The sequence below is a fragment of the Cavia porcellus genome, unplaced genomic scaffold (genome assembly GCF_034190915.1).
Source record: "Cavia porcellus strain 051 isolate PalLab524CR breed Dunkin Hartley unplaced genomic scaffold, mCavPor4.1 scaffold_15, whole genome shotgun sequence".
Lineage (NCBI taxonomy): Eukaryota > Metazoa > Chordata > Mammalia > Rodentia > Caviidae > Cavia > Cavia porcellus.
The window spans coordinates 65,292,524-65,314,729 of NW_026947498.1; the positions used below are offsets into that span (position 1 = coordinate 65,292,524).

Here is a 22,206-nt window from a genome sequence, read left to right on the forward strand (position 1 = left end):
AGGAGTTCATGATCCAACAAGACAGGTTAGCTTCCCCGGGGGTCTGAAAAAGGAGTTGCCACTATAATGTGAATGGAAGGATTCAGAGAGGCAGAAAAATCTCCTGGTGGTCAAGACTGGTGATAAAAAGCACAGGGCTGTGTGCGGATCACTGGAGACATTTTGCTGGAGTGGGGAAGAGCAGGAGACAAGTCCGGGGACCTAACAGTTAAGGAACTCTTGTTTCCCAGTTGCCTGGTACGTGGCAGCTGTCTCCACATTTATTGACTATCTTTGCTTTCAGGTTTTGTACCTATCTAGAAAAGTACAAATATTTAATTGGCCCTGCATCTGGCTTACGTATTTTTAAAGGCCAATGGGCCTGGGGCAAGGTAGTTATAAAATAACAGGAGCATCTTGTGAAGAGCAGGTGGTGCCAAAGGAACACAAATAAAACTTCCACAGGCTTATCCTGAGCTTTGCCACTGACCCACGGTCGGCAATAATCAAGATTTACTTCTTTTGTCAGACCCTGGACACACGTGGCACATTACTTTAACCTCTTTGCTCTGCATACGTGGCAAGTGAAGACCTTTCTTGCACTTACATTCACCAACTGCTGTGATGGTAGTGAGGCCCGGCCCCATGGTAGGACAGTGCCAGTTACCAGCAGGGGACAGACACTTCGTTGCCTGTAGCTGAACTTGCCAGTCATGGGCAACATTCTGCCTGCTGTGACAAAGAAAGTAAAAAGGGAGGAGGGCACTACTTTCCATAACTCTCCCCAGCCACAAAAGCTGATGCAGTTTAATGACACATACTGGAAAATAGATCAGTATAAACGGCAAACAAGAACCAGAGAAAATCTAAATCAGAACAGAAGAAGAAGGCAGAAAACACAGCGGCACTCTGATCTGCTAATAAACTTCTTTTCACTTTTTAGAGAGGGCCATGGTTTGTCTCAGGGCCTCTTGGATCCAGATTGGAAAGCGAGACACAATCAATCAGCCCATTCACATTAAGAAAACCTGTCAGTTACTTCTGATATCTTGTTGTAAAAGAAATGGAAGACCAGTTATCTTGCAAGTTAAAACAGCAAGATTCGTGCAAGGACTATTTGTTTAGATGGTATGGCATCCATAAAGGTGATAGCAAAGGGTAAGTTAAAATCACTTCTCAACAGGAAAGCCCAAGAACACAACTTTCTCATCTTCAGTTGAGATACAATACAAAGATACTGTGATGACTTGTACTTAGATGTCCCCACAAAGCCTCATACAGTCATAGGTGAGGAGTGAAGGTGGTCGGTTTACAGTGTGTGAATGTGGATTCCAGTAGAGAGCAGCGGAAACTGGACGCTGACCCCATGGGCTGGTAGGAGAACAATGAGCACCCCTGGCAAACAAGCTGCTCCATCCCAGAGAACACCAAGCCCCAAGACAATCCAAGCAATGGGTTGCTAGGCAAAGGAGTGTCACGTGACTTTACCTTGCTAAATGTGTAAATGCCTCTGCAGGGATGGAGCAATTCCCTCCTTCAGGAGAGAAGGCTCCACCTGACCCCAGCTTTCATCTCTTTTCTCTATTTTCCCATCCTCTCACTGTCCTTCCCCCAGGAACATCTAGAGCAGCTGCCGGATGCTACAGATTAAGGGTGTGATACTGGGATTAAGGGGGCAGATAATGGAAGTCCCCCCTGCCCCAGTACCAGTGGCACTCATCAATAGCCTTGTAGCCTGCATGGAATTTAAGTGAGAAGATGGAAGGCAGGCTTGGAGCTGCTGCTTGCTGCACCCACTACTTTGCTTTCTCTTGACTACTTTGCCATGGACTATTTCTCCTCTGCCATGCTGTGTTGCCTTGGAACCAGCCAACGATGGACCAAATCCTCTGCAAACTGTGAGCTGAAGGAAACTTTTCCACCCTTAACATATAGGTGCCTGGTACTGTGAAAAATAACTAAAACAGATACAATCTAGAATCCCAGCCCAAGGCCTTTCATTGAACAATCATGTATGATTGTACAGAAAGTACTGGACAATGTTAAGCTTAAAGTTATCCCTGGAAAGTGGCTGAAGAACAGATGCTGTAAGATGTTTTATAAATTTCACACAATCAATGAGCAGATGGTGACATGCCTCTGAGAAAGCCAAGGTGCTTGGCCATGGCACGCTGTCTTCTCCAGTGCAGAGGAGACTAAAAGAAACCAGAAAACCAAACTGCTAGATAGTATGATTCAAGCCAAAAATCAATTTCCCCCAAAGAGAAACACTTTGTGAATTCCTCCCTGTCCTCCAGCCCCATAGCTCCTGCCCTAACTCAGGCATGTAGCATCTATCCCCCCCAGCCGCAGCCCAATTTGCTCCACCCAATTCTGCACAGACTAGCTGAACTGAACTGCCTCCTGTCACTCCCCAGATGGAACCCTGTGACAACAGCTCCCCATCCCCTTCCACAGGAAATCCAAACTTCTTATCAGACCAAGCACAGCCTCATCATTTGCTTCTCCCAACATCCTCTCTAGGATACCAAGGAATCAGCTTGGGGCTGTGTCTTTTACACATCTGGAAGTCTGCTGGGAAGTCCGCTGGAAATCCCACAGACTCCACCAGATTAAGGGGCCAAGCTCCCTAGGAACAACTTCAAACACTTCCCTAGGTGCTCTTAAAGACTACACCCTCACTCACCACAGCTCAGGCTAGGTACCGTAGTTGTTTCTGTCCTGCTGACATAGAGAATGGGTTCCAAGTCCATACCCAAGGCAAAAGTCAAGAACTCTCTTAAATAGTCCCAGCGTGAGAGAACTATACACTGAAAGAGGGATACAGAAGCCAGGACCAAGCAAGGCATGAAGAAAGTCAGTTTTCATTGCATACTGACTCAGATTACACATGATGGAACATATGTATTATGCTGTAGTCTTACAGATTTCCCTCAAACTCTCCCATACACCTGCTCCATCTCTCCATCTGTCCCCCTTTCTCCTTCCCTCCGTACTAAGTGCTTGTGGTTTTATTTGCAGAGGTACAATGTGACTGTACCTCCACTGTAGCTGTTTATCAGGTACTCTGCCTGTTCACACTTGTCCCGTGGCCCAAGCCTAGTGAGCATCAGTTACCAGCGCATTGTAGAGCTGGGGCAGAGCTGGCAGACATGTGTGCACACAGAGGCAAACACAGTGTCATTTACAGGGACATTTTCTTGGCCACCATTTGCCCTCAATTATACTAAAATAGGAGCTGGTAGAAGATAGGGTTGAAAAGCATTGATCTCCTGGGTACAGAGGCAGGGAGCCCGGGGGGATGGTGCTACCTAGCACTTCCCATGGTGGCTGTGAGAGAAAACAACTTGTCCTGGGTGTCCTGACTGTCAGACCCTATTTCAACAGTGACACCCTTCTTTGTCACTTCAGAACTCTGGAAAAAGAACTCTGCAGTTTGGGAAGAAAGAGGTGATAGCTCTGAAAGATAGCCTAAAGGACATCATTTTATTGCCTACTAGAGAGGGACAAACAAACATGTCGGGCAGATTGTCCTCAGGTGAGAGCTTGCACAGGCCCCCAGACATGGGCGCTGCAGGGTGAGCCGGCCACCATTCGCAATGCTGATTATTTTCTGTCCTGTGTTCTTTTCCTTGTGTGATTCTCTGTCAAGATTGTTATAAGACTTTTCTTCCACATTACATTTTCTTATTTCTGTTTTGCATTTTAAGAAAGCAATGGAACGTTTCCTCCTACTTCTCATTCTCCTATGACAATCTAGACACCTTGTTCCACACAGTTTGGGTCACCGCAGGCCACGCGTCTGAGCTGCCATACCTGTACCCTGTGCTGTTCCTGCCAACCACCAGGTGTTTGGGCTGGTCCTCACACATGTAAAGGTTGAAGTCATTCTCAGGCACCAGGTCCACGTCGTGGAATATAAAGCAGTCCCAATTCTTTTCCCTGAGAGCTTCGAGATAGCCCACATTCAAGAGTTTGGCTCGATTAAACTTTTTAGCTCCAGCCTATAAATAACAGAAATTAAACCATGAAGAGACTCCATGCTAAGCTGTTCTGCCATTGGGCTCCAACTAAGGAGCTGCTATTATTCATGTTAATGCACTTAAGATCTGACAGAAGAAACAGGAAGATGATAAAAGACCTTTTTTCTTTATCTTTCATACATATTTACAGTCTGTATCTTTAAAAGATTCTATTCAGCCTGGAGAGTTGTTTTAGAGTACAGAATTTCAGAACAGCAAGAATAAAAAATTCTGAAGGCTAGCTGCATAATCTTCTTAACACTACTGTGAATATTCTTAACACTACTGATAAAACACTTAGACATGGCTAAGATGGTACAAACAAATAAAAATGAAAAAAAACCCTGATATGGTAAATTTTATGTTGTGCATATTTTGCCACAGTTAAAAATGTTTAGCCGGTGCTGGGGACACAGCATGGTGGCACAGCACCTGCTTGGCAAGGGTGAGGTCCTGAGTTGGATTCCTGGTACAAAAAAAAAAAAGCAAAGGAAAAATGTTTAGCCAGGCATGGTAGCACACACCTATAAAACCAATACTCTGAGGGCCTAAGGCAGGATTACAAAGGTCAAGCCAAACCTCATTAATTTAATGACATTGTGAGATCTTATCTCAAAAACCAGAAAAGAAAAAGGCAGAGGATGTAGCTCAGTGTGAGGCCCCAGGTTGATTCAGTGCCAAAAAATAAATAAATAAAACAAACTCTATCAATAACAATGTATTACACACTTAAATTATATTACGATATATCTCATGTGACATGTTCTCACCACAATGAAATTTTTTAAAAACTCAAAATTTTAAAATATATCTTTATTTATTCCATGTAAAACTATAAAACCTCTCAGTCAACTAGTGCTACTGCTTCTCTGTAAGCATTCACATTCTATAACAACTTGACACTGAGTTTCAAAGAGATTTAACTAATAGTAAGGGTCAAGAAACTTTGATCTCCAACCAGAGAGTAGTATTGTGAATATCTCTAAGCTACTTCAAAGTTTCCTGGAAATCCCTGTATAAAAATTTTGTTACAACACTCCTGGTAGAAGCTAATCCTTACAGTGTGCCCGTGGATGGTGATTTGTCCCTGGGTAAGGAAAGGACACAATTCGACTTGTAATATGACCAAAGCTATAGTGTGCAAAAGATTTTACAGTACTCATTGTTTTCATGACTAGTTGGATCAAATTTCATAAGAGTAAATTCCAATTTAATGAACAGTTTATCGTATGAAAGGGCAAGCAGTTCTCAGATGTATCCACGGTTTTCCTGAAATCAGTAACATAAAAAAAAGTATGCTTCCATTCATAAAAATGGTCCTATGCCTTGAGGGTTTCCATCTAAAGTAAGAATCCAGAACCAAATACATTACAGCTGTGATCAATGATGTTAAAAATAACGATGAAACAAAATTATCATAAAATTTGGCTTCAAGAAATGAGCAAAGGTATATTAAATAAGCACAATGATTTTCAAGAGCCTCAGCTTACCATCAAGGCAGCAAAAGTTGACAAGTTTTTCTAAACAAATATAACTGGCTATAACCAATAGTAAGTAGTGAATGATTTTGTTTGCGTCCTTAGAATTTGTAAACATTTGAGGGTACATTATTTGAGGGCCCAGAGTGATTCTAGCAAGCTTAGTCATGGATTATTTAAATGGATGTCTTGTTTTTCTTTTGATAAATTTTAATACCAAATACAGTCATCATTAATCACCCACTCCACTGACCTTAGAAACTAAACTCTCCAAAAGCAGCCTACAGTTACATAGTGTTCCTGCTTATACTTCTGGAAACCAAGTAAATGAATCAAGAAAGTGAAAATTAAATACAGTACAGCTGATCTAATTAGCAGCAAAATTAAATGCAGAAATGTGAAGAGTCTCAGAACCCAATGGCTGCTAACACTCAGTACTCTGCCAAATCCTGTCTAGATCTCCACTGAATAGTTACACTCAACAATGAATCAAGTCCAATGGTTCATCTCCAGTGCATAGTAAATAGAGAAGAAAACACCAAGAGTACAGAAGATCTGGGGGCAGTCTTAGGGCAGGCACTAGCTAACAAGAAGGGCTTCAAAACCACATTTCTCCCTGGGGCTCATGTTTGTGTAGTAAAATTTCTCAGAATGTGGTCCCATTATGCTATACTCTGGGATACAGTTCCCTCTGTTCCTTCCAAGGATAAGGAAGCTTAACAGAACTCTTTAGACAAGGGGTCACGTGACCCAGTCCCTCAGAGGGAAGAGCTGAGCAGGGCTCCGGGCGCCCTGTACTCACCTGATGGATGACATAGATGCCATACTCCAGCTGCTGCCTCTGCAGGAAGGGGTGCAGATGTTCCAGCAGGTACATCAGGTGTTTCTCTCTGTTCCGGTGGGGGATGAGGATGGCGACCCGCTGCAAAGCCTTACATTCCTCAGGGTGATACTGGCCTCTGGACACCTTGGGATTTTTTGCTTGGACTTCTTCCAGTGTGAGGTCTGGTTTGAAAACAAGCTTGCTCTGGCCCCCTACAATAAACACAGGGAGCAAGCCAAAAGACAAACAGTTACATTAAAGGCTAAGAGGCTAACGTGAGCTACTACAGGTGAAGGAAGCAGTGAGTGAGCACACAGGAGGGGCAGCTCCTATTTCTATTAAAGTGTCATTTAGTCATGCATTGTACTTTAGCCACAGAATTCAAGTGACAAAGATTATCATGGCAAAAGTAAATAACTTGTGACTGAGAAATCTTGGCTCCAAGGCCCATCCATGGGTAAGAAATACAGCCTGTTCTGGTGACCCTGGAGCCCAACAGAGATCAGCCCTAGACCAAGACTCCCCTCAAATCTGCTCTAGCCTCTTTTCCTTCTCAAAATCCCAGAATAGGGTATAATCTCTTAAAAATCAAGAGCATTCATGGAATCAAGCTACTGAACAAGGCCCTGAAGGCAAAGTATGAGATGGAAGCAGAGGTAAAAGCAACCCCCCGCTGGCAGCGACATACAGGACCACACGTCTCCCACTGAGTCACTATCAGACTCTTCCAGATAAAGCATTCGTTCAGTGAGCCTAAAAGTGGCCTGATGACAGGAAACCTAAGGCCACCATGGAATGGAACCCTAGGCAAGGCTTTAAATCTATTGAATATTGGGCTGATGCAACTGGTCCTTCTCTTTCGGAGTTTCAGGGTTTTGTTTGGTCTTGTTTTTGTTTTTATTTGTTTGTTTGTTGGTACCAGGGATCAAACTCATGACCTCACACTTGCCAGGCAAGCACCTGTACCACTGAGCAACAACCCCAGCCCCCGGCCCTTCTCTGTTGATGCAAATGAATGGGATGTGATGATGAAAGAGGAGAGGAGTTCAGTTAGGAAACAGCTATGTTTCCCACACACGTTTTTCTCTTTTTATCTCTACATCTATTGGTCAAACTGTAAAACTTTAAGCGGATGCAAGTTGTGTTCTCCCATTCCAAGCAAAGCAGTCACTGGCCTTCCCATAGATAAATCACTGTTTCTTGCTACCTGTGACAATCCCTAACCTACATCAGGCTCAGCACTCAGCAGCACCACAAGTAAGTAACTGTGTCCAGCAACCCACGAGACAGCCAGGCTACAAGAACCAGCCTGAAAGTCTGTATGCAAGACATAAAACCAGCAGTCAAACCCTGAGAACAAACGAGAGGAATCAGAGTTACATGGAAGAAGCACCACAAGAGCTGCTGCCAAGGGATGAGGGCAGCCATGAAGATGGTTTCCAGTGTGGCCAGGTCATAAAATCCATTAGCCTCATTATGTCATCAATGGCCCATCTTAACTATCACTACTTATGTCACGCTCTTAATTCAGTGTGTGCTCAGAATTGGTCACTGTCCATGCATTCCATAGTCTGTTGTATGTGTATCTGTATGTGTGCATGCATGGGAAGGGGTGCAAAGGATTGAACCCAGGGCCTTTTCACTGAAGTATATTTCCAGTCCTCCCCATTCACACTTTTTTTTTTTGAAGATAAAACCCTGCTAAATCACTAATTTGCCTCTGTTGGGCTCAAATTTGCAATCCTCCTGATGCAGCTTCCCAGAATGCTGGGATTGCAGGCATGTGCTACCACACCCACTTCCATGTACACCCTATGGAAGAATTTACTGCTTAAATATATCGTGAAGATTTTGAACGGGGGAGGGAGGAGTCATGTAATCAGTTTACATAAAATCTTGTATAATTTGTGAGTGGAATATGCACTTAAGAATAATGCTTTAGCTCTTTCATGTCAAGAGGAATACAGAACAAGACTGTGATTCATTTGGAAAGGAAGATAAAAGGCCTGTGTCACCCTCAGTTCACATGTTGAATTTCTGGTCCCCAGTGTGATGGTGTTTGGAAGTGCAGTCCTTGCCAGGCGATTAGATTAAGGTCATCAGTGTGGAGCCTACTTGTTGGGATTAATATTCTTATAAAAAAAACTAAGACACACAAAATCTCAATCTCAATCAGTGTGTGTGTGTGTGTGTGTGTGTGTGTGTGTGTGTACGCATGTGCATGTGCATGCATGTGCACACCAAGGAAAGGCCATATGAAGACATTACCACCTAGAAGCCCTCCCAAGAGCCAAACCATGCTTCACCCCAATCCTAGCCTTGTAGAAGCCTCCAGAATCTAAGCAGCAACCCAAGTGCACTAAGATGGAGCATCTGCAACCAGTACCCTCCGTGTATGAGGCCACAGCTGCTGGCCAGGGAGGAACATGCAGGGCACATCTGGGAAGCACCATGCACACGGCTCGTCCAGTGTTTCCTGGGGAAGAAAGGCAAACATGAGCCATGCACTGTTACCTGGGCACAGCAAGAGGGGCGCTGACAGGGGAGTCAGGATGAACCTACACAGCAGTCCCAGAAACCCCCACGAGAAATCTAAGCTACATTTTTGATGACAAAACACAAAGGCACTAGGCAGACATGGATTGAGGAGGAACATTCTGAAAAGAGGGGTCAGTACGAGTCAGGCTCAAGAAGGACATGGAGAACAAGTGCCCCGATGTTCCAGAGAGGGAAGACACGAGAAATAGCAGAATGAGGTATTTTCCTCCCAAATGTATTGCGTTCACTAATAGCAATGAATATGAATTAAAATTGAAAGACATCAAAGGGGAAATCAAAACATGGGATTTTAAGAACAAATACTAAAGACATTTAAAAATTTAGCCACTGCCTCCAATACCACACTTTTGGGCAAGAAGATGCTGGCAACCTGTCTGCGCTAGCCTTTCTCCACCTGCCAAGTTGTGAGAAAGCAAGCCCGCTGGTCCTAGGACACAGAGACATGTGAAACAGAGCCACAGCCCTAAATCAATGGGCCCTAGTGTTGAATGTTGCTGGGATGTTAGTGACCAGCTAATAAAAGTGGGTGTGTTTACACAGTGGTATAGCACATTTCAGTAAGACTAAACAAAGTAAAATCACACTGAAGAGATATAATGAGAATAACGTTTAACAACGGAAGCCAAGCACACGGGACCAAAATGTATATTTTTAGTTTATAAGGATCAAAACCAGGAGAAATGTAGCTGGTCATGATGGCACATGCCTATAATCCCAGGCTGAGGCAGGAGGATCTCCAGGTCAAGCCTAGCCTGGACAACTCAGTGATTTAGCAAGATCCTATCTTCAATTAAAAAAATTTTTTTTAAAGGCTGAGGAAATAGCTAAGTGCAGAAGCCCTGAGTTCAATCCCTAGTACCACCAAGAATAGGAAAGAATCTAATGGACCATGGTAAAATCTTGAAGCCTCAGTAGTGACTGAAAGCAAAATGGGGATTAAAGGCATTCTAGTAAGATTCGCTTTCTTAATTTACATGCTGGTTGCCCAGACGTATGCAATTCAGATCTTGGTACCTATGTTAAATAAAGGTTTACATAATATTTTTGAAAGATTAAAAAAAAAGAAAGAACACTTACTGAGGTTTGGAGGCACCAAAGGGCAATTGCCAAGCTCCGCTTTTTTCCTGGATGCTTCACTGGCAAGTGCTTCCTTTTCCTCCAAATCTACAGCTTGATTGAAATCAACCACGAAGATCTTTGCTTTGGGAATCTCTTGAATAACACTCACGAAGTAGTTACTGGTGGCCCACCCAAGCACGGTCAGGCACAAGGTGAAAAGCACCAGTAAGCGGAACTTGTAGGAAAGGTGAAAAGGCAGGCTGAAGCCCATGTCTTTCATTTTCTAACGTGTCTCTCTGCTTCCGTGCAGGCAAGGAGGCTTCAAATTAAACTTTACCCATCCAACTGCAAACTTGCTGACACGTGAAGGTGCAACGCCTGCTTTTGTTCCGTGGTTCTGCTCCAACACTCTCTAAAAGGCAATCACAAAAGACATGTTTGGAATGAAAATTCTAGCTGGAACTGAGTCACTTCAGTGCAAACTGAAAACCTTCACTGGAAGGAATGATAGTTCTCCCACTCCCGCTGCAGAAATCAGAAACCAGACATGTTACCCACTCCTGACCACCTACGCATCACGGCAGCTCTGGCTGGATGGCGGAAGCTACTTCCAGAACAAAATAGCAAGAGAGATGGGTAATGAGAAACACCTTTCATTTCTGAGCTGGGCACAGCCCAGACTGCAGCCCCAAAGAGTCTTCCTTAGTGTTTCTTCCTGAGCAGCCTGAAGAGAAAGTCAACAAAATGCAACCCTTGTTCAAAAGCATATTTGGATCTACAAAGAAAATTAGGGAAAAGATCAAAGCTCTTCTCATCATAAGTGCTAGAAAAACACGGTCCTTGACACCCAGGAATGAGTGATATTCCTGATGGGCACTGCCACAGGGGACATCCCTAGCATTGACAGGGTAGAGGGAAGACAAGCAACATAAGGCCATCTCAACAGAGCAGGTCAACAATCTATACGAAATATGGAACTACAGAACTGTGTTTAAGATCCGGTGTTCATATTACATGGAAAATATAATTGTACCACGTAACTTCTGGCTATCACTTAAGTGAGCCTGAGCCTCCTTACCTATAAAATGGGGACAAAAACAGTCTCTACTTGAAGAAGTCACTGTGGGACTGGTCTCATGTACTGACATATAAAGAGTGGGCCCTCCTCCTGACACACAGCACATACCCGCTGCATGGGGACCATCACTGTGCCTGCTTACTTTACCATAAAGAGCAGAGTCGAGGGATGGCCACACTACTGGCTTCCTGGACCACAACTGTACTGGGCTGTTTGACAATGTCAGCTGATGAACTGCCATTCTGATTTTGTGCTTCAATAGCACACGAATTCACCTCTACTATGAAGTGCCTATGCCATTACTTACTGCCACTGCTTAAAGAAAAAATCCAGTTTTAAAGGTCACCTGCATGAGGTTCACCGAGATCACAGTAAATGCATTGCATGAAGGCCACTTGGCGAGGCCTCTAGGCCATGGCCAGCAACATCTTGACCATCCCTCTGTATCAGCAAAGCCACGCAGCCCCTCACATTCTACACATGTATCAGAAAAACACAGAAAATGCTAATGCCAGGGCTCAGATACTTTTCCATAGTTAACTATATCATCATTTAAATGAGTAAAATGGGGACCAAAATATATTCTGTGCTAAGTAATAACATGCAAATACTTATGATTATAACTTAAGTGAGGAAAAATGAAGTAAACTAGATATGCTATAATTACTATTAAAAATATAGAATTAAGAAAAATCTAGAAAGAATATACTAATCTACCCAAAAGTGGACAATAATTGTAAGTATGTTATTGTTTTTTCCATTGCTGGGCATGGTGGCGCATGCCTGTAATTCCAGCATTCAGGAGGCTGAGGCAAGAGGATCGTTGGGAGCTCCAGACCAGCCTGGGCTACAAACTGAGCTCAGGGCCAGCCTGAACCGCATAGAGACACCCTGTCTCAAAAAGACAAAAAAAAAAAAAAAAAAAAGGTGTTCTCTCCTTTTTTCTTTTCCTTGAAGCAGGGTCTTATCAATGTTACCTAGGCTCAAGCAATCATCCCACAACTAGGACGCCAGGCAGGTGCTCCAGTGCCCAGTTCTTTACAGATTTTAATAATATAGTTTTATATTCTAGGTAGACACTTTTATATTGCTGTGAGTTACATGTGGCTTATTCCCCAAAAAGTTCACAAGGTGGAAACAGTCCCCAGTGTGGTAATATCAAGAGACGGTGACAGCCTCATGACGTCAAGACTGGCCAGAACTGCTCAGAGCATCAGGAAGGAGCTCAGGCAGTTTTTGCAGGATTGTGAGCTAGTTCTTAACAGAGGGTGGTTATAAAACAGCAGGCCCGGGGCTGGCATGGATGCTGAGGTGGGGCTCTGGCCCAGCAAGCAGCAGCACCAGACAAAGGAAAGGGAGTGGGCGGGCTGCTCCTCACCTCCAGCTTATGCCCTGCTGTGGGAATCTGTCCTCCCACACACGTGCCACCACTTAAGGCCACCGGCCACGCAGCCCTCACCAGAGCCACACCAATGCCAGCAGCAGTAACCTTAGTTTCCTTGAACCACCAGAACAGTGAGCTACATAAATCTCTGCTCTTTCTAAAATACTTCATAAAATACAGGTATTTTGTTATTGCAACAGTAAAGAAACTAGTACGCATATAGCTTTAAATTATGATACATAGATAGTTTTAAAAATAGTTCTTTTATAATGAAAATAAAGGGTTTTTTTAAGTGAGAAGTGGGGAGATGGTAACTATAAAAAGCAAAAGCAATCTTGCCAGGTACGGTGGCCCACGCCTATAATCCCAGCACTCAGAAGACTGAGGCAGGAGAATCAATGCAAGTTTGAGGCCAGCCTGGGTACTAAGTAAGTTCAAGGCCAGCCGAACTGCACAGGGAAACCCAGTCTCAAAAGAGCAACAGAAGTTTTACACTTAGTAAAGGGTAGTATTTCAAAAATTTACTTGTAGGTTACTTTGAAGGAAACCTGGAGAACACCTCTAAATGAAACATTATCAGCAGACATGGAGATTAGGCTTTGGGTCAAACCACAAAAAAGAATACACAAAAGGCAATTATTTAAGCTGGGCAGCGCATGTTTTGGGCCCCATGCGATGGCAGCATCGCAGCAAGTCAATGGAGACAGCAGCAGCAACACCTAACGAGAGCATTCACTCTGTGCCATGCACTGGGTTACGTCACTTATGTTAACTTGCTGAACCCTCTTCTGCACTGCTTCCAGGAGTTTCTAGGACTGCAGAATTCATCCCAACTCCCCTGCCTGCAGCATCCCTCTTGCTGTACTCAGGCAACAGTGCATGGCTCATGTTTGCCTTTCCTCCCCACGAGAAGCCATGAGCATGGTGCTTCCCAGATGTGCCCTGCACACCCCTCCCTGGCCAGCAGCTATGGCCCCATACACGAAGGGTGCTGGCTGCAGGGTGACCCTGGGCTCCTGCTGGGCTGCAGATGCTCCATTCTAGTGCACTTGGGCTGCTACATAAATTCTGAGGTTTCTGCAAGCCAAGATCGGGGTGAAGCATGGTTTGGCTCTGGGGAGGGCCTCTCATATGGCCTCATATGGCCTCTCCTTGGTTGAGGCCTATGGTTCTCATATGGCCTCTCCTTGGCATGCACACGCATGCACGCACTGATTGAGATCCAAGATTCTGTATGTCTTGGTCTTTTTACAAGAATATTAATCCGAACAAGGAAGTTCCACACTGAGAACCTTAATCTAACTCCCTGCCAAAGACCTCACCTCCAAATACCATCACACTAGGGACCAGAGAGAGGTTCAACACGTGAACTGAGCGGGACACAGGCATTCAGTTCTCCATGAGGTAAGAATTTTCGTCTCCTTGACTATTATTAGATAAGAGGAAGAGAACAGGATAGGGGGAGTGGGGAGTTTGAGGAGGTCATTTCAGGGATGGATATATCTAAAAATCTCTTCGAAATCCGATATTTTATAAAAGTAACAGGTACTAATCAAATATTATTTAAAAAAAAAAAAAAAGAAAGTGTAAGCTCTTCATTTTATAGACTGAGAAAGCAGAAGCGTAGAGAGATTCAGTCACTTGCCTGAGACCACAGGTCTGGATGCAGAGGAGAGCGGGGGTCTGAGCCCTGCGGGCAGCTCCAGGGACAGGATCCTGCCTCAGCCTCCCAATGCTCATTTCCCCTTTTCTCCCCTCGATGCCTGAGCAGACCCAACACATACACTTGAAATAACAGGCTCCCTTGGTGGCCTCCTTCCTGGGCTCCCTTCCTCCTCATCCCCAACCTTGGCACTGACCGCAACCCCCCTAAAAGGTTTGTTCTCCTCGAGGACAGCAAGCCATCAGCACACACCTTCTCTGGATTTGTTTTATCTGGTTTGCATTTGGAGGCCAGATCACACTGTACAGTCTAGACTGAAGACTCTATGTAGCCCAAACTGGCCTTGAACGCACACTGAGGCTCCTGCCTCAGCCTCTCAAGTGCTGGGATTACCAGTGAGTGCCACCACATCCAGCCCCACCATTGGCGGATTTAATTACAGGAGGTTTAAATACTGGCATTGATCCTCTTATATATAAAAATTTCTTGGAAAATTTAGAGTGGGAACCTTCTTTTCTAAGCTAAAGCACTGAGTTGAAATTTATGATCATAAAATTACGGCAGAGAGGGAGAAATAAAGAGATTTCAAAACCTACGCTAGGCAGGGATACATGGGAAATCTTTGTCCCCCCCCATTCAATTTGCTATGAATTTGAAACAATTTGAAAAGAAAAACCGTATCCAAGAAGTAAAGCATTATAAATAGTTATAAACTAATATTGCTGAACTTCACATAGGTTATTTGCTCAAAGATAAGAGATGTTTCCTAAAATCGAGGAACCTTAATAATTTTTTAATGACTAAGTCTTCATTACCAATCCCACTGCTTGAGACTACATTGGACCCAGTGAAAACACTTACCCCTTATAAGCCTACTCAGAACCAAATGCAATGTGGCTTCAATACAAGGAAGTTCAATACAAGGCTGCCTCACTCCTGTGTGACCAGTTAGAGTACTGCTTGGCTTTAAGAACCCTCTCCCAACCTCCCCCTGATTAGCTGCTAATCAGCTAAGGACTGAAGCAACCCCACTCACCCAGGCTCCGCATGTTTCCCTAGTTATAAAATGCAGGGAAGGGCACCCTTAAGTCATACTGCTGTTCCAATTTAATGACATGATACGTACCCAACACACCTGCTATATTTCCAGGAACACAACTATTTATTGACTCTGATTACACTGTGATTGAAGGTATTAGCCAAGATAATGCTACCTTTAGAGTGAAGTAGAAATATGGACACTTTTAATTTCTATTTCTCCATAATTTTCCTATTTCCTTCAATGCGTATATGTTACTTTTATAACTAGAAAAACGATTTTTTTTCAACGTGACTCCTGGTTGGTGCTTGGGAAACTGCCATCAGATTTTATTAATATTTAAGTCACTGAGAGACCCTGACCTGTCATAGTAGCTCCAGAGCTTTTTTCTTATTCAATCAAGGCTGTCTGGAATGACAGAGTAATCATTACTGTAGAAAACAAATTCATGCAACAAAGAAGTTGTCTTAGGGCAGCCCCGTTGTCCTTTTCTTTTCTAGAAGTCTGCCCCAGAGTGTGTTCAAAATGAAGGTGTTTCCATAGTTTTCTCTTTCCTCTCCTCAATTCAACCAGTCTTTGCTGCGCCACTTGCTATTTTTAAGCACAGGTTAGGCACCAAGGAGATAGAAAACAACATACAGTCCTTGTCTTTAGAGTTTATTTCAGTCTTTCCCCACAACTTAATGGCTGCAATCTGTTTTTAAATTTGAAGACCTTCTATCCCAAAGGAAAGAAAAGGATTAAATGAAGGAAGATTGGCCAAACACTGGAAAGTATTAAAGAAAGGGACAGGTACCTGATGGTTTTTCTCTCTACATTTGTACATGCTTGACGTTTTCAATAATAATAATCACCCAACAAGGAAGAAAAGCTATAGCAAAAGGTTAAATGGCAGGAATCCTAAATGTCACCCTTGGAGAATCTCTGCAGTGCCCTGGAGTATGGAGAACCACAAGTGTCACTCTACAAATATTTACTAAGCACTGACCAGGAAGGCCATAGACTTCATGCAGCACTGAGAGCACCAACTCAGCCTGCTGCTTCTGGACTCTCCGCTGATGCTGGGTGTTGGGGCAGGTGCAGGGTCCTGGCTCCCTCGAGAGGCCCTGGGGCAACACCAGTACAAAGGCCGGTATTTGCTACTCTTTACAGTCTGGCAGTTTCTAGGAGGTACACATAACTAAGCGCCATACCTAAGTCTCCTTCCTTTAGCCTCCCAATTATATACAACTCCTTAGAGTTGAGTAATCACTGTCCAGTCCTTTGGACCTCACAAGTGAGGTAAGATGGAAATACTGACAATTATTTCTCAGCATAAGTCCTTCAAACTCAAAGACTGGGCCAAACAGGAAGCACCCGAGCAACATAACAATGATGATACTGTTCTGACCCACAGAGTAAAACGAATGTCCACAAGTCCATATTGATTTACGTGATCCAATAAACAAATGATTGAGAAATGACAGCTGTTTCTTACAGGAATATTCTAATTACTAATGAAGTGAGATGTCTCACTTTTCTCTCCTTGTTGAGACAAAACACCTGATGCCTAAAATGAAGGCAGAAAAGGTTTATTTAGCTTACAGCTTTTGGAGGTTTCAGTCCACACTCAGCTGGCTCCGAGGCAGAATGACATGGTTAAGGTGCAAGCATTCATAGCAGCCACAAATGACAAGAACAAAAGGGCAAAAGAGGAGGAGCACCCCACCAATCCCTGCACTAGTCAACAAACCGATCACAAACACTAGATTCAGCCACCTCCATGACTGCCTGAGGCTTTGGGGGACATTTAAACAAGCCATAACATGGGAGATGGCCAAAAAAAAGTCACAATTAGGCAAATACCACTGTAATAATTGTTGCAGATGAGATCCACCGATGGATACTAAATTAACAGATCAAAATTTGAAGATAATGTGCTTAGTAGTAAAGTATCAATTATTTTTAACTTTTAACTTTTTATCGGTACCGAGGATCGAACTCATGACCGGTAATTATTAACTACAAAAAGAAATACGGTAGTCCTCTTCCTCTTCGTCTTCCTCTTCCTCTTCTTCCCACGTGTATGTTACTGGGAACTTAACTAGAGCCTTTACACTAAGCCACATCCCCAGCCCCTTTGCATTTTTTATTTAGAGACAAGGTCATTAAATAGTCCAGGTTGACCTAGAATTTGTGATCCTCCTGCCTCGGCCTTCTTGAGTACTGGGATAACAGGTGTGTACCTGGATCATGCCCAGCTGAAAGTGTAACTTTATAGAGGAGTCCAGTTACCAATTTAAGGAAGCAATCAAAGTTACAATCTGCTGACCTCATAAACCTCTGATAAGGTAAGCCAAGGGGAAAAAACCACTTCTGCAATATATCTGTGCCAAAAATATGTATAGTTTCATTATAAGCAAGAGAATACATCAAATTCATTCCACAAAATAATGAGTTGGTGTTCTTCTAAAAGGTCAAATTGTGAAAGATGAGAAAACTATTAGGAACTATTTCTGTCAGGACAGACTAAATAATACATGCAATGTGCATGGTACTGGAATTAAACGTAGGACCTTTGCACTGAGCTATATCCCCAGCCCATTTTTTATTTTATATTTTGGCAGGGTGTTACTACGTCTCTAAATTACCCAGGTCACTCCTCAGTCCCCACAGTGCTAGACTATCAAATTGCACCACCACATACAGTTGCTATCACATTTAAATAAGGCTAAAATTAGTTTAAAATAAAAATTAAAAAAGAATGTCAGGCTGAGTATAAGCCAAATCAACATACAGAAGTAAATTCATTTTCGAAGAGAACCATCTGGCATTTTTTGCTATGTTTTTTTGTTTTGTTTTGTTTTTTTATTTATCATGCTTCCAACCAACCTGACACATACAAAGTGGGGTCTACCAGCAGGAGCTCACTTTCTGCACTCATTAGAGGGATTTCACTGCCCAATATTTAAGAAGTTCTCAGAAAATAGGGAAACAACAGGACTCCAAAGTCACAAAGTGCCGAGTTCGAATGGCTTTGTCAAGTGACCCAATTTTGGGGGGTCTACTTGGCAGTTTCTAAAAAGCGTCTCCCACTGTACAGTTTAAAAGTACCTTGATCCAAGGCACAGGGGAGTGGGTTAAAAGTATAGATGTCCTGGGTCCCAACCAGAGCTACCAGGAACAAACAGCTGGGTCTGAGCCTCAAGAAAATGGAATTTAACAAGTGATCTTCTATACAGTGAAGTTTGAGAACTGAAATAGGAGAATCGGCCTGGAAAGTAATAGATCCTTCAGAAATGTTCATTTTCCTTTCAGTGAGGAAAAACAGTAAAAAGATATGTGAAATTAGCTTAACTGCTTTTGAACAGCTTTTGATTTCATCATGCAGAAAATCAGTAGACCACATTATTCAGACTAATATTGAGAAAATAACCAAAAATTGAAAAGAATCCAAACAGGAATCTGATTTAATCACAGTACATCCATATTACAGAACATATGCTTTTATCAATACCGTGTTTAAAAGACCTCAACTAGTGGGAAAGTGCTCGTGATAACTAAGTAGAAAAAATACACACATAAAATTTTTACAAAATGCAATTCCAGTGCTGGGATGTGGCTCAGGGATACCGCACTTGCCTGGCAAGCACAAGGCCTCAAGTTCAACACCGAGTAGTGAAAACAACTGAAATACAATTCTAGTTACGGAATATGTGCGTGCATGCTTGTCTTTCATACATAAAATGACAAGAGAGTTAGTGACAGTCATCTCTAAGAGATTAGGGATACTTTTGTTTCTTCTGTAAGTTCTAATTTTTGGGGAGCATTATGACCCAAAACAACGTTGTTTCTGATAAAATGACTACATCGTTTTTCTTTAAAATATATTTAAATTCAAAAGTAACACAATAGACAGGGACCATAATTTTTAGTTACACATCGTGGCAACAATGCATTCATACAACCTTAAAGGAAACTTGTAAGTATGCCCCAGTCTCCAAGAAAAGTCTCAGAATCTGAGCAAATTTCAATGCCGGGGAAACCTGTGGTCTCTGCTTGAGACACCTATTCCAGGGCTACATGCCCAGAGGTTTTTATTTCAAAGGGCCTGAGGCAGGACTAAAAAATCTATAGATTTAAAAGGAATGCAGGTAGTTCTGAGATATGCTGTCAGGTTTTGGAAACCACTGTTCATTGATGGCATGAAAAAACGAATAGAAAACCACAACTTACTTGCTTTGGACCTTCCCTCTCTGGATAAAAGAACTTGAAAGGTATGGTCAGTGCTCAAACGACTTGCACACACCTCTGTTTAGTAGCTCAGTTTAAAGTAGATTTGAAATACTGGTATCAAGTGCCTTACCGAGTACAACAACAAAGCCTGGTTTATTGCCCGCCCTACCCCCTTCCCCTCGGGTTACACAGTCAAACCCCTCTTCACAGAAATCCTAATTGTTTTTAACCTGATTAAAGTAATCGCTCTCAAAAATACACAGGTCAAGTACCGAGTTTCTGCAGTTCCCAGCAGGTAGTGTCCGCAAAGGCCAAATCTGTTTTAAGACAAAAACTCCATAAACAGCCTGTGCAATCAAGCATTTTCTCCCCTCCGAGAGACACCGGAGCACTCCCTGCCGGAGCTGGGCAGCGGCCTCCCCGCCTGTATCTCCACCTGAACTCTGACTCCTACGCATTCCTACCCAAGATCCCTTAACTTTCTTCCATATGATGTTCCTTTCCTTCCTTTACATATTGGCTAATTAATCATTAAAGGAGAAGGAAAGGAAACCACACCTGGCTCTCAGATCCCCACCTTGGTCCGCCCAATGTCATCCCCGCGGTCCGCCAGCAGGTCAGCTGTGCCAGCCGGCCGCTGGCGCTGGCGCTGGCGCTGGCGCTGGAGCTGGAGCTCTCCGCCGCGGTGCACACACCCACCCCGAGACAGCGCGCTCTGCCGCCGCGACCCAGGCCTGTCTCGGTGCAGACTCCCTGCACCTTTCTTTCTGTGCTTCCTTCCCCCACCGTAAGTTAACAGCGCTTCTCCACTGGAGGGCCACACGGAGAAGCAGGACTCGGCTGACCCCGGGAAAGACCGAGCCAGACCCGCGAGCCGCGGTCCAGAAGTCATTCACGATCCGCGTGGTCCTCTCCGAGAAAGCTCCTAACTCGCCCTCCCCTCGGCCCGCCTGAGACCAGGGCCGGCCCGGAGGGGAGCAGGGGGACCCCTGATGGAGACGCCGAGCGCGCGCCTGGAGCGCCCCCGGCCGGAGCACCCCGCGCCCCCGGCCCGCGGCGGAGGCAGCGCCGCGCTGGGGCGCAGCACCCGGACACCCCAACCCCGCCGGGCCGCCGCAGGCCCCCCGCCCGGCCCGGCCCGGCCCTCAGAGAGCGCGACGCCCCGAGCCCAGGCCGCGCAGGCCCCGCGCCCGCCCAGCGCCAGCCGGGCACCACCGGGGCCGGCCCCCGCGCCCCAGTCTCGGTCGCCGCGCGTCCAACCTCCGCAGACCCAGACCACGCGCACTCACCGGCGAGACGGCCGCCAGGGACGGCGCCCGGAGGAAGGAGAAACGGCCTGCCCCGGCCGGGACCGCCCTCTGCCCGCCCCCTGCCCGCCCCCTGCCCGCCCCGGAGGCGGCTCCGGAGCGCCGGCCCAGCCTCCGCCGCCTGCTGGTGCGCGCGGCCCTGCGCGGACGCCGCCCCCCGGCAGGGGCGTTTCTTGCTCTCAGGCATCATCAATGATCAGAAAGCACCCAGCCAGTGCAGCAGGGGCCGGGCGCGCCCCCAAGTTCCATATCCATTAAAGGCTCACAAAGCCCGAGGAAGGAGATTAGAACTTTATCACTTTACAGGGTGGGGACCTGCTGCTTTAGGGCATAATTAAAATGCCTTGCGTCACCTAGCGGATTGTCTGTCCTTTCCAATGTTACAGTACCGTTGGGAGTATCAAATGAATGAACACTGAAAAGTCCTACATTCTTTAACAATATTACAGGAAGCCAAGCTAGAATTATGTCTTAAGATGAGTAAAAGTGTGGTAAGTTATGTTCAGGTGGGGAGAAGAAACTCAGGCTGGCTTCTCTCCCCTGCTTGCTCCTGAAGTAGACGCTCCAAGAACCCTCTCATCTACCTCACCCCTATAAAACCAACCACGGAAAAGCCAGGGCGAGGCCATCGGGGTCTAAATTGGGGTCTGTGGCCACACTGAGGCCACAAGTCTGTGACGACACAGCAATCTGGATGGAAACAAGGAGGCGGGAACCTGAGCCTTCTGCATGGAATTGAGAAGGCTGGAGTACAAAAATCCCCGGACAGCGGGCAGAAACAGTGGAAACCCTTCTGCAAAACGTGCTCTCAGTTGAATCTGGCAGAATTCAAGCCAATACAAATGCCGGATTTAAAAAGAAATCAAGTACAGGAGGCCATACGTGACTGGAAGCAGAATTAATGCCCAACAGATTTAAGACCCCCAAGGACGCATTAAAAGAAAGACTTGACAAACTGAATTTAACATGGCTTATTTGAGCAAAAAAAAAAAAAAAAAAATCTTGAATCAGGAAAGTAAGGACCTGGTCCCTTGCAGAATTACTTAAACTTCTGATCTTCTCAAACTGACACAATGAATGACATCCTAGTACAGTAACAGCTTGTCCCCTACACCCCAGAACGTAGAGCTGCTGAAGGAGTATGGAGGAAGAGAAGGCAGATACCACTTCTTGAAGTCTGGGCTGGGACTTGAAATATTCTACTCCACTCTACTCCACTGGTCCAAGTGGTCACAGGCCAGCCCACACGGGAAGGAAGGGGAAACATGCTCCCATTTGTCAGGGGAGAAATCTCCAAGTTGAGGCTATCTTCCTCTACCACTATCGATACTGTCTTGGTTACTTTTTTTGTCATCACTGAGATGCCCAGAATTACAGAGGGTTTACTTGGCTCACAGCATGTGGAGGTTTCAGTCCATACTCGGCCGGCTCCAAGGCAGGGTGGCCTAGCAGAGGACAACAGTTCATGGCTGTGGAAGACAGAAAAAACAACACAAGCAAAATGGGAGAAGCAGGAGAACAAGACTCTTTCCCTCCCTTATATTGTATACAGGCTACCAGCTCCAAGGCAGGTGTACCACACACACCTATAATCCCAACA

At 44.7% G+C, this 22,206-nt stretch overlaps 1 protein-coding gene across 1 annotated transcript in view; it reads right to left on the reverse strand.

Annotated features, from left to right (window-relative positions):
* Positions 1-20,674, reverse strand: part of B4galt4 (beta-1,4-galactosyltransferase 4) — a 34,219-nt gene extending 13,545 nt beyond the window's left edge. Inside the window, exons 1-4 of the mRNA XM_063225017.1 lie at positions 20,589-20,674; positions 9,939-10,332; positions 6,282-6,514; positions 3,796-3,983 (exon numbers count right to left, since the gene is read on the reverse strand). Coding sequence (XP_063081087.1) covers positions 3,796-3,983; positions 6,282-6,514; positions 9,939-10,200 — 683 coding nt within the window. The 5' untranslated portion in view covers positions 10,201-10,332; positions 20,589-20,674. The remainder of the gene's footprint in view (positions 1-3,795; positions 3,984-6,281; positions 6,515-9,938; positions 10,333-20,588) is intronic.
* Positions 20,675-22,206: the final 1,532 nt, after the last annotated feature.